Source organism: Triturus cristatus, chromosome 7 (assembly GCF_964204655.1).
Source record: "Triturus cristatus chromosome 7, aTriCri1.1, whole genome shotgun sequence".
Lineage (NCBI taxonomy): Eukaryota > Metazoa > Chordata > Amphibia > Caudata > Salamandridae > Triturus > Triturus cristatus.
The window spans coordinates 726,842,481-726,858,573 of NC_140590.1; the positions used below are offsets into that span (position 1 = coordinate 726,842,481).

The 16,093-nt window shown below is 45.9% G+C and overlaps 1 protein-coding gene across 1 annotated transcript in view; it reads right to left on the reverse strand.

Annotated features, from left to right (window-relative positions):
• The window catches only part of CCDC40 (coiled-coil domain 40 molecular ruler complex subunit), a 708,731-nt gene that overhangs the window by 611,383 nt on the left and 81,255 nt on the right, over nucleotides 1–16,093 (reverse strand). The window contains exon 6 of the mRNA XM_085617438.1: nucleotides 14,802–15,001. Coding sequence (XP_085473564.1) covers nucleotides 14,802–15,001 — 200 coding nt within the window. The remainder of the gene's footprint in view (nucleotides 1–14,801; nucleotides 15,002–16,093) is intronic.

A 16,093-nucleotide genomic window follows, 5' to 3' on the forward strand; every position in this document is an offset into this window, starting at 1 on the left:
CTGTAGGAGAAGACGGTGGTTCTCGGAGCAAGCCCCTTGACAAGGAGGGTAATTTGGAGGAAATTCCCGAAAGGGAAGGGCGTACCCATTTTCTACAAGATCTAGAACCCAAAGATCTGTAGTTACAGATTCCCAATCTTGTAGAAAATGGGTAAGCCGGCCCCCCACAGGACCAACATGATCCAGAATGGCGGATCTAGGGCTGCTTTGCGGTGGTCGGAGGGGCGGAAGAGGAAGAGGAGGAGAGCTGACGGTCACGTGAGCGACCCCTGATTCTACCTCTATATCCTCTAGACAAAGAGCCTTGCTGCTGCTGCTGCTGCTGCTGCTACTGCTGCTGGGTCTGCCTGTAGGAACGAAAGGATGCCCTTCCGAACCCTCTGTACCTTTTAAAAGACCCCCTTGACTGGGACTGAAGGCCCAGAGACTTAGCCGTTGCCTTGCTCTCCTTAAAACGTTCAAGAGCAGCATCTGCCTTCTTTCCAAACAAACCAGATACATCAAATGGCAAGTCCAACAGAGTCGATTGTACATCCTGGGAAAACTCCGAAGACTTCAGCCACGCACTCCTCCTGGTGGCAACAGAAGATCCCATGACCCTTGCCACTGAATCCGCCGTATCCAGCCCACTTTGGATCACCTGGCGTGCTGCTGCAAGGGCATCAGTCAAGATTTCATTAAAACCAACCCTATCCTCCTCAGATAGTTTTGGCGCCAGCTTCTTAGCAGAATCCATGAGCGCATGTACATAGCGTCCCAAAAGGCAAGTGGCATTCGTTGACTTTAGAGCCATGCTGGCCGATAAAAAGACCTTTTTGGCCGACTGGTCCAGCCTTTTAGCCTCTCTGTCCCCCGGAACTTGAGGAAAAGCACCCTTGGATTTCCCTGAACAAGCCGCCTGAATCACCAGGCTCTCAGGCGATGGATACGATGTCAAGAAATCAGGGTCCCCTGGAGCTGCCCTATACCTCCTAGCAACCGTCTTAGAGACTGCTGGAGTAGAAAAAGGCTTACGCCACACCTCCAACACAGGGTCAATAATGGCCTCATTAAAAGGCAACAACGGTTCCGAAACTGCAGTAGGAGAATGCAACACTTCAGTCAAAATGTTTGATTTGAACTCTGTAGTTGGCAACTGAAGATCAAGCAGTTCCGCAGCCTTCCTGATGACTGCATGATACGGAGCCACATCCTTGGAGGGTTCATCGGAAGGTCGACTAGCTTCTTTAAGGTCCTCAAACACCTCATCAGACTCCACCAGCTCTCCTTCTTCTGCTTCCCCCAGAAGGTACCTCCGCTCATCAACCACTCTCTGAGCCTCCCTTCTGGACCGAATCCATACAAGCGGTGTCGACGGCGCCGTGTTCAAATATGACGGCGCTGGTGTTGAACGTGGATCTGCAGGAGCAGCCGGTGTCGAATGAGGTCGAGCCGGCGCCGGTGAAGAAGGAAGCGGTGTCGACGTCCTCGGCGCCGGTAGATGCCAAGACGGCGTCGCCGGAAAAAACATCATGAAAGGGGCCTGCGGATAGACTTGCGGCACCCCCAAATTAAATGCCATTGGACCCATCGGACCCGCAGGTGCACCAGTGGTGTACATGGCTCTCGCGAACACCCCGTACATAGCATTTAAATAATGTGAGGGGTCCTGACCTGGTCCAGGGAACGCAGGGTACTGGTCAGGCATCACCGGACTCGGGCCAACCGGCGCCGACGGTGGAATAAGCGGCGTCGCAGGCTCACCCGGGACTTGAAGTTCCTCAACCGGGGCCGGAGACGGAGCCGGAGATGAATCCGGAGCCGGAGATGGAACCGGCGTCGGAGATGGAGCCGGAGCCGGAGGAGAAGAAGCCGGAGCCGGAGAAGCCTCTGGAGAAGAAGGACCAGGAAGCGAAACCGGAACGGGTGAAGGAGACACAGAGTCCTTTCGGCGTCGTGTTGGCGACTTAGACGCCGAACTCTTGTCCGAGTGGTGTCGAGAAGAGTGCCTCCTCTTCTTCTTGTGCTTCTTGGATCGTGAAGCATGCCCCGAAGTCGACTTCAACGCCAACCTCGACCGTGACCTCGACCTCATCCTCGACTTCCTTCTTCCTCTCTTCTCCTTTTTCATCCTTGCGATGAAGAGCTTCGCCTCCCTTTCTTTGAGAGCCTTTGAGCTCATCTTGCGGCAGCAAGAACAACCATCCACATCGTGGTCAGATGACAAGCACCACACACAGTCGTCATGTGGATCCGTGATCGACATGTGTTTGCCGCACTCACGACAAGGCTTGAAGCCCGACTTCCTTGTCGACATCTTTCTTGAAAGAGAAACAGAGAAAACCCAGAAAAACACAAAATAACAGTGAAGCTACCAACAGCGATTCCCGAAATCCGTTGGCGTCGACAGCGCGAAAAAAAGGGAACTGACGTCATCACGCCGACGAGGTCTTCTTATGGAGCCGGTGACGTCAGCGGAGTTGCGAGTGGAGCCGTGTCTCTGTGACGTCGTCTTTGACCTCTTCGGCGTGGACTGCTACAAAAGTTTCCGAATGTTGCTGGCGCAGGGGATATTCACAAGGTGAGGAATCCACTGGCAGATGTATCCATCAGAAAGAAAAGTACTTTATTTTTTGCTAAGATGACTGCTATGCTGGTTATCATCCGTTCTTGAGATGATAATGAACTGCTTAGCTTTGGTGAATGGTGGTCGGATGTGATCTCACGTTTTCAGCAAGAGGAAAAGTTAGCGTATAGTTTAGTTTAGTATTTCAGCGCTATCCAGCAGGGTCGGTTTCCTCGCCCACTGTATATGCTCCTTTTGTTTTTACACCTAGGATTAGTCATTGGCTTATTCGCAGTCATAATGAGGCAATGACTTTTACCTCTAGTATTTGTGTTATTTTTTATATTTCTCTCTTCCCAAAAACTCCTGCTCTAAAAGAAAACTAAACTAAACAGACAGGCTGGCATCCTTAGGCAGAGAAACAGGTCTCGGACACTTTAAGGCATTCAGGCTTTTCCAGATTCCCCCAGTGCTGTCGAGTGAGAGACAGCCTCTGTTCATGTACAGAGCTAACTAGGAGTGCAACTCGGTCTCTATCTCTTCATCTCCTCTCAAGGTCACCAAGGGAATGGAGGAAGGACTAACGTTTATGAATTGAGCAAAGATATCGATGATGGACAACATTTCACTCATTCAGATGGAAACTAGACTAGAACAGCACGCCCATCCCACAATAAGGCAGGCGACATGGATGTGGCAAAAGAGGGAGAAAAAATCTATTAAGCAAACAAATTCTACTGAAAGGCCTGACCCACAAACTGACTGCTCTGGAATTACTCTAGACATTCGAGTCGGGAAAAGGTAATCACTTACATAGATAGAGGCGTCACTCTAAAGTGCCTAGTGTTTTTTTAGAACAGCAGCAGTAGATGATTTAACTCTCAGTGAATGGCCTTCATGCCTTGCGAGAAGGAAGACTGGATCCCTTCTGATAACATGGGGCTGCGGGATGACTCAGTCAGATGAACACTCCCCACTGACAAATGCAATCATCGGAAGTCACCATCTGAATCCCAGCTAGTAAGAGTTAGCCTTCCTTCCTTCTCAATAGATTGAGGACCATAAACTGGGTAATGGTAATATCGGTCACATATAGTAGTTAGAAACCGAAGAAGTGCAGTATGGATCGCTGTATAAAATCAAGCCATTATTAAAGCGATGCATCACTCTACCCATGCATGCATATATCCAGGTATGTACACAGAACCACAGCGGAAGGTGAGCTTGCAAGCCAGATAGGCGGCGGGGGTTGCAGGTCATGGTGGGTTTATCTAAGATGCAGCTGGCTGTGAAGATGGTGTGGGCGGCAAGGGACAGCAGTGGAGTTCCATCATGGTGCGCCTGATGTGCTTGAACATGTAAGATGTCCCTCGGGGGCATAGTGGGGCGTTCAGGAATCAATGGAGCAGGGAGCTGCCTCAATCCTGATGCAAATGTAAAAGGGCTTGAAGAACTATCCTGTTGGCAAGGGATTGGTTGAAAGACCTAAAGGATTGTAAATCAGGTCTGGCTAGTGCCATCTCTTATTCGAGTGCTCTGGGATCACTATTCTGTTTCAGACACAGACAGAAATGTTACCATTTACATGCATCGGAAAATCATTCTGCAAGTCTGTTGGCCTAAAACAGAGGGTTCATACAGATTGGATGTTGTGTCTGTACAGCATGTACTGCCGAGCCATGCAATCAGGCGCAGCGCTGGCAGATTGTGATGGGGAAGGCAAGGTTTGCACAAGGCTAGGAAATCCCGATAGCAGAGCCAGTGGATAGATGATGGAACACTGGGAGTTAACCTACCCGTTTTTCAGCATCATCCTTGTTATCCCTCAACAGCAATTTATTTTTGATGGAAAAACGGACCAGTTGATCAAAACTCCAATTTTTCTGAAAAAAACATGTGCAAGCTTCTATTTTAACATTGTCACACACTGGGGGATATGATACATATATCCTAGGAGAGGTGTGACTGCTGGCTCTCTTGACTTTGCCTTAAGAGGGTCCTACATCACCTTACTTCATGTTTCTGAAAGTACCTGGAGCTTTTTTTTCTTGGCGCCAATACTGTGTACAATGTTTTTGAGCAGAAAATAGGCAAGAGCGCTCGGTGGGCCAACCCTCAGCTCCCTCATATGAGCATGACAATTCTTCTCATTTTGTAACCAGTTTCCTTAACTAGCCAAATGGTTCATGCCTTCTGCCTATCTCATTGTTGAAATATCCGTAATGTTAATGTTACTGGGCACTTATAAAGCGCACGGCTACTCCCTGGAGTGTCCCGGCGCTGAGAAAATGAAACCAGTGACAGAACAATACCGTCACACATATATCAGCTGCTTTATTGTGAGAAAAGCCAGGTTTTTAAACCTCGCCTAAAGCTGAGAAGATCCTGAGCCTATCGCAAAGATGGCGGCAGGCTGTTCCAGGGCTGAGAGGCTACCACCTGAAAGGAACGTCCACCCAGATGGGAACAAGAGAAGCCCGGAACAGTCGAGAGCTGCTGGGTGGAAGACCTCAAAATTCTAGATGGAGCATAGTGCTGTATTCTGTACCTCAAGTATGAGGCCCCCATTTTGTGGAAGGCCTTGTAGGCCAATACCAGGGCTTTAAAATGTGTCCTCTTACGCGCTGGAAGCCAGTGTAGGGACTTCAAATGAGGGGTCATGTGTGTCCTGAAGCCTACCATAAGTATGGCTCTTGCAGCGGCGTTTTGCACCACCTGTAATCAGCCAAGAAGATAGTCAGGGAGGCCTAAGTACAGGACGTTCACATAATCGAGGCGGGAAACAATCAATGCTTGGACCACTGTTTTCCTATGAGGAACTGGGAGTAGTGGAAGGAAGTTCATCAACATTTTCAGTAGGCCAAAGCATGTGCCGGCCACTGCTTGGACCTGAGACTTCATGGACATGTCTGCGTCCAATTTCACCCCCAAGGTCTTTTACGGTGGTAGCTAAATTAGCAGGGGGAGACGTATTTTGTGGCCACCAATTGCACCATTCCTCACCCGGGTAGTGTCCAAAAAAAATAATTTCTGACTTTTCAGAATTGCACAACAATTGGTTCTGTTTAAACCAGGCGAACACCTTAGACAGGCAGATGTTTATCTCGGTCCCATTCAGGGCCATATCCTTTTCGCAGATAAACAATAGCTGCGTATCGTCGGTGTCAGGTATCACTTTAGCGCCGTATTATTCCGCCAAAAGCGCCATGGGTGCCATTAACATATTGAACGTGGTGGGGCTCAGGATAGATCCCTGTGGGACACCAACATTCAGCGGAGAGATAGGGGCCGAAAAAGGGGGGAGACCAAACAGTTTGCTGACTGTAGAGAAAATTGTTTTTGGAACAAACATTGTCTCCAGAATGTTCTTATTTAGATATCACCACCAAGGTAATAAACAAACAGCAAAACGCTCTGATTTATTAAATCATTTGAGGGGAGATTTCAAGAGGGAATTAAAGTGATTTTTTTACAGCGGTTTACAATTACTTGTCTCCCAACCTTGTTTTAACACTGAGTAATGGTTGCAGTCTTTCGGGAAAGTTAACAGTTTGCAGGTTTAAACAGATGGCTTTGTGGCCATCTAGTGGTAAATTTAGAGATTGCGACTGGATTATTGGAAATTTGGTTGGAAATCCAATATGATTAAAGGAGTCCCTTCACAGGAAGGAATGCTCTGGGACCCCATATAAAGGCAGAAATATCACAGTGTTTAAGAACGTCACTGAATATTCCATGAAGGAAAATTGTAAGCCACATATATAGCAAGAATCCTCACTCCTTATTTGCATCTCATATTAGTTTAACATGGCTCATTTTCTTCAGGTCAGAATAAACGAATGCTATCTTTTCTGTGCACCTCAAGGCTGCGCATCTTCTATTATGTGCCTCTACTGCCACTATATATTTTAGCTAATGCACCGCATTTGTTGTTTGTTGTTTTTTGATTTAAATAATAATGTTAACAAAGGCTACAAACATAAACGCCAGAGCTTTCAGACTGAGCGCCAAGATGAAGTCTTCAATTTAATGAATAATGCTCAGGTCTCACGTGAGCTGCATGGGTTTGTGTGTCTCCCACTTGCGAGGTGCACTAAGTAGAGAATGCAGCGTTTAACTCACATGGATTTTTGGAAAAAAAGTCTTTATACATATATAAAACATCTCATCTAGATAAGAAACAGTATGGAGACTATGACGGGACGGGGTATCATTTCATCTGTGAAAGTTCATTAGAGCTCATTATGCACTCCTATGAAGTTCTGTGCAAAAGCAGTTTTAAATGGCTCTCAAGATCGACCTGAAATGCATTCCTGATGAAGTGCACAATTTTAGGTCGAACCTATAGCGGCAGCGCACATGCGCTGCTCGCTTTGCGAGGCATGCAGTATTCAGTATGGCGTGGAAGCTCTGTGGAAGCTCCATCCACTCTCCGCCCATCTTTTTCATTGGCTTAGGTCCTAAATGCTGCCATCCGATTGGTTTTAGGCTTGTTAGTCCCTCCTCATGATGGCCATGTCGTCATTTGAATCCTTCTATGGTTACTGGTCCCTTTATGTCGAACACTATTTTCTTCCCGTGCCTCCCCCCACTTCCTGCAGTTCATGACTTCTAGCCCCCCTCACGCACCGCCCCGCACTCCGGTTCATGCCTTCTTGCCCGCCCACACTCTCATTTCCAATGCAATAGGTCTTGCGTAAATGCGAGTCCTATTGCATTGCAAATGCTTGTTTTTTCCTCGTCTGGTCTACTACGGCACTGACATCACTACACCCAGGGCGTGTGCTCAGGCGGGGCCTAGGTGTTCCTGGGGCTGACATTGAGGTTGAAGCAGACTTGGGAGGTTGGAGCTACAAACAGAGTTCAGCCGATAAAGCCCTGCCATGGTGGAGAACCCGAGTACCGCTCGTGGAGCTCTGGTGAGAATGGGAGGGGAGCAGGTTGTAGAAACCGTACCTATGGAAGGGTGACTTGGATCCTTGCGGACGGGGTACACAGTCCTGGGCTTGGCAAACAGTTTGAACGCACAGAGCCTGGTGAACCTGGGGGTAGGAGATCAGCACTGTTCTTTAATGAGGAAATGTTAGTTTAGAAAAGGAGATCTGGGAGTTTACCTGAGCACTCTTCCCAAAGAGAGGGAACACCAGCGAATCCACAGTTGTGTTGGTGTGACAGGGAGAGGGCACGGGGTTCATCGGGGCAAGGTGGCAGTTGAGCAGTTTATGCTCCTGGCCTCAGGCTGGAGAGGGTTTCAATGATCTCTGAGACTACAGATGGTTGATCGTGGCACAGCGAGCGAGGCGGCAAGCACCGCGAGGCAGGTGGTTCTATTGGTGTTAAAGCTTTGCTAGTTGTGAGTTGTTTTGTGAAGCCGATCACCGCAGCAGGGGTGGGGTAATATCAGCGGGCGATAATGACGGGAGGGTAGATGTTGGGCATGTCATGACGATAGTAACTGATGTGTGGACATTTCTGGAATTCTATCTGAGCACCTTACAAAGCATCACTGTAGGTAAAGGCGCCGAGAAACAGATTTACAAATAGGAGTGATTTATCATCAATTCAAAACGATTTTCATTACTCGTAAGCGCGCTTAGACAGGTGGAGCTGATTTCCAAAAACTCATCTAAGGCTTTTTATCCTCGTTAATATGCACGACATCACGACTTCCTGGTAGCATGGCCGCATCTGCAGCTGTGAGAAAGCGCCGCAGCCTCATCTCCGAGGGCAGGGACACTGTGGCCTCAGGGTAGTCTGGGGTGCGCACGCTGACTGAAAGCATTAGTGTCTTTGAGCCTATTATAGTCAAGGGTGCCTCGTGAAGGCCTTATTTAGTGCTATTTAAGAATACATTGAATGGTTTTTTAATGGTAATTTTATATATTATTTTAAACTAAATTACATTCCACTGGTAATAATATGAGCGGTACAAAAACCGTCTGTGTAGCTACCGTGATTGGCTTCTACCCGAGCTCCACTAAAAAGAACGCTATGACGTAAACATATTCTATGGGAGCATGAGGAGCCTGACGGTTACGGAACACTACATGCTTCCATCAATGTTAGGCAATATGTGTCATACTAGATTATAGGTATTAGGAAAGAGCTTCTCACGGCTGAAAACATGTTCTTTGCCCAGTGAAGGACAGTTATTTAGTTACGGATAAACGAAGGAGGGAAAGGAGCTGGAGAGCTACATAAGCCACTTTATCAGGTGAAATCACATAATTTACAAATGGGAAATTACTGTATTTAATCATTGTTTGCATATTACAAAGTCAAGAAAGTAAAGCTATCCTTATTTTAGACATTCTTATGATGATCGCTATATTTTGTACGTTTGGCAAGATGTCATGCTCGGGGGGGGGGGGCGGGGAAGAAACATTATTTATTTTTCTTTTCACTGATCACATAACAGTTATGAAAAGACGGGGAGTTAACTCATTTTAGGCGTTACTACAAAAAGGAAAGCATGAGTAACTATTAGCTGTAAGCATCTTTTATCCATTTCCCTCACTTGTATCATGGAAATAATAACCCACATCACTCCTTTTGTTCTTTCAACATGCATATGGATTTATTTCATCCGTGATCAAAAGTCTTGTTTTTCTTTGCCAATGAAGAAGTCGCCGGTCTCTTCAATAAAGATTGCAAATGTACTTAGCATTGCAGACAAAAAAAATGTAGCCCGAGAGGTTAAAACACAAGACTATTGAAATGGAAACTTCTCAGCAGTGCCACATATTCTAGTTTTCCGTGCTGTGATTTCCCCCTTATGAATTCAAAGTGCTTGTTAAGCACTTTCAATTTTCTCAAGGTTATAAGCTAATTGTTTTATGCCTTTTTTGTATCAATTTTTAAGGGATAATATGACTGTTGCAAAGAATGTGTACCACGCAGATTACAGCAGTGTATTTTATGTGCATAGCTCTGTGGATTACTGCTTTTGTCACAGAGATCATTTTGTTACTGTGCAGTTCATAATTTACAATAGTAATCTACAGGGCTTTAAGTGGGATGAAAAAACTGTGGGGGGGGGGGTCTCTCATAGGGGCGTGGCCAATGTAATTGAGGGCGTGGTTTAAAAACAGTACGTTGAAAATCTGTGTATAGCATATTGTGCCACCCGACTTGTATTTTGCTGTTTCTGTCATTGCATCCAGGTATATGATACAAGTAACATCATACCTACAAGTCAGGACTATTGGCTTTGTCAATGGTTGTTAGTTGCATAAGATAAATAACAACAACTATGGCTTGTATAGAATATTGAAAAAGCTTCCACATAAACCCTGGTGACACCACCACAATGTTGCTGCTATTGTGTTTCAAAAAGAGAAGGGAAATCCAGAGAGAAAATTACTCTTTAAAGGATTTCCCTTCCCCCTACAACGATTTCACCTGGCATGATGTCATGCCGTAACTTTCCACTTGTGAGTAGTGTGAGCAGGGTACATCGATGTGCCTGCTGTCTCAAAACGAGTCTCTATCGGGCTCTGTTTTGCACCCTGGTACTTTTTTTCCGGACTGCAGTTACAGAAGACTGCTGTCACTGCAGTCCAGAAAAAAACGGACCACCTGTGACCAGCGCACAAAACGGAGCCCGATAGAGACCCGTTTCGAGGCCCCCTTAAAAAAACTGCCGGTGCCCAGACCCTGCCCACTTAAAGCCCTGGTAATCTAGCACAGTGAGCCAAGAACTGCCATCAAAGAACTGCATGCAAACACACTCGTGCATGCAGTCATATACTCAAAAACTTAGGGCAGGATTACCAAACATGCTGACGGGTCTTACTCTTATAGTATTACAGACTTTCTCCCGAATTTCAGGAGTAAGCCAGTATTTCACGCAACATGGCTAAACACTTATAAGGCCCCAAAGGCGAGACCTATTGGCTATGCCAATGCTTGTTAAAAATGCAAGTGCTTCGAAATAAAAGAAGCATCGAAGGTGTGACTTTGAAGGATAGTGCGGTAACAGACAAGAGGCCATCCAAAGGTGACAGCTGTTGCCCACTGTGGTGAGAGCTTCCACAAATGAAGGGAGGGGTTTACACTTAGTAATATCATAAATAAAATCTACACCTGAACCGGCTATTGTGCATGGCCCACACGATGATATGGAGAAGACATGCCGAAGAAAGACGAGGAAAGAGGGGGCATGAGGAAGCGAGTGCTGTGGACTGAAATGTATTCGTAGATGCATGAACGTTGGGCAACAATGCCACTGAAGCAAGGTCTAAAAATCAGATGGCCTGTGACAAAACGCTCCTCTATCCCTCCTGAAAATGGCGGTGTTGGCAACATGGAATGGGCAGTATGCACTAGGTGTCACAGCCTACCTCTTTTTACTACAATGCTACCAAAATATCCAGATCAGAACACCAACCCAGGGAACACCTGAACTGGACAATTAGGTGGATGATGTGGGTACAACAGGAAAGCTGGTACGTTAGAAGCCAGCCTAAGTATCCAACCGAAGCCAATGATGATGGCTATGACAAAACGAGTTGCTTAACTGCATCAAATTCTTGCTGGATTGGATCTGTGGTGACGCAAAATCAGTTTCAAGGCCTTGCGCCCCCCACCAGGAGGGATCATTATTACAATAGGAAACAAAGCATCTCCTATGGGAATCGAGACCATCCATATGATTCAGAAACCTCTTATCTATTTATTTGAGGGTTTTTATATAGCGCAGACAATTATCCCGCAAAGGGTGTCAAAGCGCTTTACAGATACGACAGAGAATGTGAGGAATAGGTGTGATTGGTGGAGCTGAGTAAACAATAGCCAACAAAATGGACAATAGAGGAACAAAACAAAATCTTATTTCTTTAAAGTTCTTGGACAAATATTGGAATATGAGGAAGAACATGATCAACAAATATCTTTTTCAGTGAACATGAAGTGACTTAAGAGGAGACAATGTGGGCGTTAATGGCCAAGTGAGGTAATACAGATTTATGTATGCTTGCATATGCCAATCATATAAAGGATAGTCTTGCATGATAGCCCTGGACAGAGAAAGATATGTAGACTGAGGCCGCCATCTCACAGCTTTATTTTGCCACAATTATGGAATTTCTAGGATGAAACAGGAGGCAGCAAAGAAAGGGTATTTTGTATTGCCCAGGGAACGATAAACAGAATCCAGTGTACTTTAGATATCTTTGATGGCCCCTCTACAGACAGTCCAAACCCGATATTGGCAACCCACCCCAGAAACTTTTCATTAAAGGATTTTAATTAAGATTCCTAAAACAAAGATTAGTTTTGATGTCAATCTTACTGCCCAATCATGCTCATAAACACCAACTTCTTTGAAACTATTAGTTTCAAAGTATTGACAACTAGCCTAGAGAATGTCATTTATTTGATAGTCCTATCAGATCAGACTATATTTAAACGATTTTCTATTTTTAAGTCACTGTACATAACCCCTCTATCACTGATCACTACTGATCTAACCAGGGGTTTACCTCCGGGTGGAGGAAGCACAAAAACTAACCCTATGATGATGCTGTCACGTTCTTAAGAGTAAGGCGGTGGATCAAGATATACCGCCACCCCTTCCTCTGTACGTGAATGAGGGTTTTTTATCAGTATACTATACAAAATATAAAAACCCTGGTTACACAGGACAAGTGATCCGTTCCCTAAGTGATTATTCGGTATATTTATACATGGGCAGCAACTTCTGGCAAATACACACTTTTTTGGTGGAAAAGAAAACATGCACCATAACAACCTTCCAATCAATGTTAATTCTGTTATTAAATGCAGAAAAAAACTCTTGATCTGGAGGGCTGGGGCCTCAATTAAGAAGAATTAGACAAAGCGGGAATGCCACCCCAAGGGCCATATGTAGGTAGCTAAATACCGGCCGGTAACGGCCGAAAATCGGTAATTTTCCCTTTACCGACCGGTATTTAGCCCTTACTAATGTAGGAGGCAGGTTTTAAGTATTCGGTAATTTACCGATTCCTTATTTTAATTCAATCTGGTGCTGCTTATTCGGCTGTGTGGTTTTCCACCCTCTAGGGGGCTCTGTGACACAGTGCACCTCTATGATCACAGCACGTGACTTCAAATTTCCTCAGTAATGGGCACCCCTCGCCAAAGCTGACACCCAGCCTTAAAATAAAGACCGCAGCGCTTCTGCCCCGCTTGTACCCATCATAAAGCACCAAAATAGCGCTCCCTCAGGGGTTTATAGGCCTCCTGCAGCAACTACTGCTCTGTGCTTGCCATATTTTCAACCTGGTTTGCCTAGGAGCAGTCAGAAGAGATGTTGGGTGAGGGAGACCCTTTGAGTGCCTTTCCGTGGGATGACAAATTTCATCAGGTAGTAGACTCCTCTATTTATCGGGCTGTGGAGGAAGCCATGGCACCCATGGAGCAGTACTTGCCCTAACAGATGGCACGCACATGAAGAAAGATGACTGCCACCCACGCGCCTCCAGCCCCGGCCATCCCTTCAACTCAGCCAGGATCCAGACCCGATTTCAGCTAAGCACCCTTGTGAGGCGAGGGTGGATTATAACACGTTCAAGCGCCTCAGGGAGGCTTTCTTGACATAACACCCACCTCCTACAGCCAATCTGGGTGTGACTGCCCTAGGTACCCCCCCTCCAAAGGCCTCTCCTCACCCCCGTGATGATGATGCTGAAGATGGTGCAGGCACCTCAAGACCCTGGTGCCCCTCCCCCAACCCCGGTTCCCGTCCACGATACCCAGCTACGACTGATGACTCTACTGATTTGCTAAATCCTGAGGAGATATTGCATCCTCGCTCCTCTGAGTGGGCTCACTCCATCAAAGTCGCCAAATACTTGGTGGCAAAAATCAGGGCCCCTATGGGCAAACAGGGGCTTAATCACCTGAGGGCCGAGTGTCCTCACCCCTCTTTAGACCAAAAGGTGGCTCTTACCCCAGAGATCGACCCCAGGATGGCCACCTTCTTTGCCAAGTTTATGAACGATCCTCAAAAGGGGAGTGATAGATTTTGGTGAGCAAATTGGCGTGCGCAAAGTAAGTGGTTTTATTTATTTATTTTATTTAATTTTACCTATCCTGTCGTCTGTTGACTTCCCCCCCACCTCGCTTTGCGCCTGCCCCACCGACCCTCCGCTGTTACCTGTGCCGGCCGCATCTGCCAACGCTCATGATGTTAACAGAACTCTATCTAAGGCAAAACTGTCCAACACAATGATATAAACAATACCAAATTGTTAGGTGGCATCATCCGTCTTTTATGGAATATATGTTGCTCATCTAGCTAAAGCAAACACTTGTGATGCATGTGGTACTCGATCAGCGGCTATGAGAAATAAACCTTTAAAATGTGCATGACGCTCCCTCAGAGGCTACAACACACAAATTCTCAAAAGATATATGAAACTACAAAGGAGGCTACAACAATTCAACCATGAATACAACACGAGGTTCCATCAGAAGCTACAACACCCAGCTCCCATGATGCACATGAGACTCCTTTACAGGCTACAACACCTGAAGCCTCAAGGGGGACATAAGACTTCATCGACTGCTGTAGCTTTATTCTACCTGATGTACATGGACCTCCTTTTGAAGCCACATGGCCTAACCCTCATCACATGCTGCTACATTTAAGACGAGACTACAAAATTTAGCACTAATATGTTATCACAAAATGCTCAGATAAAAATGTTGAAACTTGGTCACTTTCACTGCAAATGCTTGAAAGAATCATTTGCATCACATCCTAACCATACAAAAATACATCTATGAATAAGTGAAAAAAAGCAAAAAATACCATGAGCAACCACTTAATGGCATGGATGGTAAGGCCTGGAAAAACAAGGTAACTGCACTCAATCTCTTGTATGTTTTCCCTCTGCAGTGACAGATCAGGCCGCTATTCATGATTTTGCAGCCATGGGGCCATACTATTGATGATTCAAGGTAAGGGTGATGCAGAGGAACTGGCTTGGGTGAGTTCAATCGTACCAGGTCCAGAGTTTGTGAATAAGGTACTGGATTGAGGCACAGATTAAAAGAGGGCAGAGGGAAACTGGGTTGCAATAAAAAGAGAAGTTTCTAAAAAGCATCTACGGTTGTAACAGAGACAGTCATATGCACGCTGCACCTTTCACAAGAGCCATTCTACTAGTAAATGTCCATTTCCCCTGTTTACCTGTTCTCATGTTTGAGGCAGATCAGACTGCAGGAGAGATACACATATCTGAATATCAAAAGAGTGGTGTATTCTTACATGATCAGGGTCCAGGACCACTAGCTGTGTTTCTTCCTCTTCATCGGTGCTGGCCGCCTCTGCTTGACCTTCTTCATGCTGCAGATTGTCACTGCCCTCTTCATCACACTCCTCATCACTATCCAAACCACCTAGTTGAGAACTCAACTGCTGAAGAGCAGAGTTGGGGTATGGAGACGATGTAGCAACACCTGTGTCACCTGAAATCACAGAAGAAAATGATAAGGAGTTTGAAGGAAACATTAAATTAAGCCAAATGCTAAAGTAGAGAGGCCACAGAGCTACATAAGATCAGACAAAAGTGATTTCGTTGGGATAGACATTATAAAACCGAACAAGGGTGAATTGACAATCAAATGGGCACGGGCACCAATGATCTGCAGAGGGTTGAATAAATATTCAAAATGAGACAGCTGCCCGGGGCTCAAGGAAGTAGCAATGGAGAGGGGGAAGAGGCCAGTAAGCCACACAAGGCTTACAGAGATGTCAAACTGGCATAGAGAGCAAGCACCTGCAAGAGACTGAAGAAATCATTGGAGGGGACTAATGCAATGGCACTACACAGCAATGAAGGGCCATCCCAATTGGAGCAAACCCCAAGGAGCTGAAGAAGGCCGAAGGAACCATTCAAGATGTAAAGACACTTAGGAGCTCCACAGGGCTGGAAGAACCATCCACTGGAGTATGGACACCAAGAGGTGAAGGAAAAGTGGTGAGTGGGCATGCATCAAGGTAGAGCTTGTTGCTAAAGGAATTATCAGAAGGAATTGCAAAGGGATGAATAAGACATACCATGTGGTCACACATCAAGGACAAATGCACTGAGTACAGACACAAGAGAAGGTTGAAGGGACAATCAAGAACGAACACCCAGGAGATCCAAACAGCTGAAGGAACCACTGCATGGGACTGAAAAATAGCAATAGCAGCATATAAATGAATAAGACATCCGATTTGATCAAATAATAAGTAGCTTCATAAGCCTGAATGAACCATCCGATTGTGTTAGGCACTAAGGAGCCGCACAAGGCTGATAGAACAACCTAGTGGAGACAGACAACTATAAGCTGCACAGGGCTGACACAACCATTCAATGGGGACAGACAGCAAGGAACAGCACATAGTTTAAAGAACCATTGAAAGGGGGGCTGGAAACAGGAAGCCAAAATAAACAATGGACTGTCCAATGGGAAAAGAGTAACAGAGGGGGTATTAAACATTCAATGGGGATGGGCACCATGGAGCTGCCTTTGCCTTAAGATACAATCTGAAGTATGCAGGTACTAGAGAGC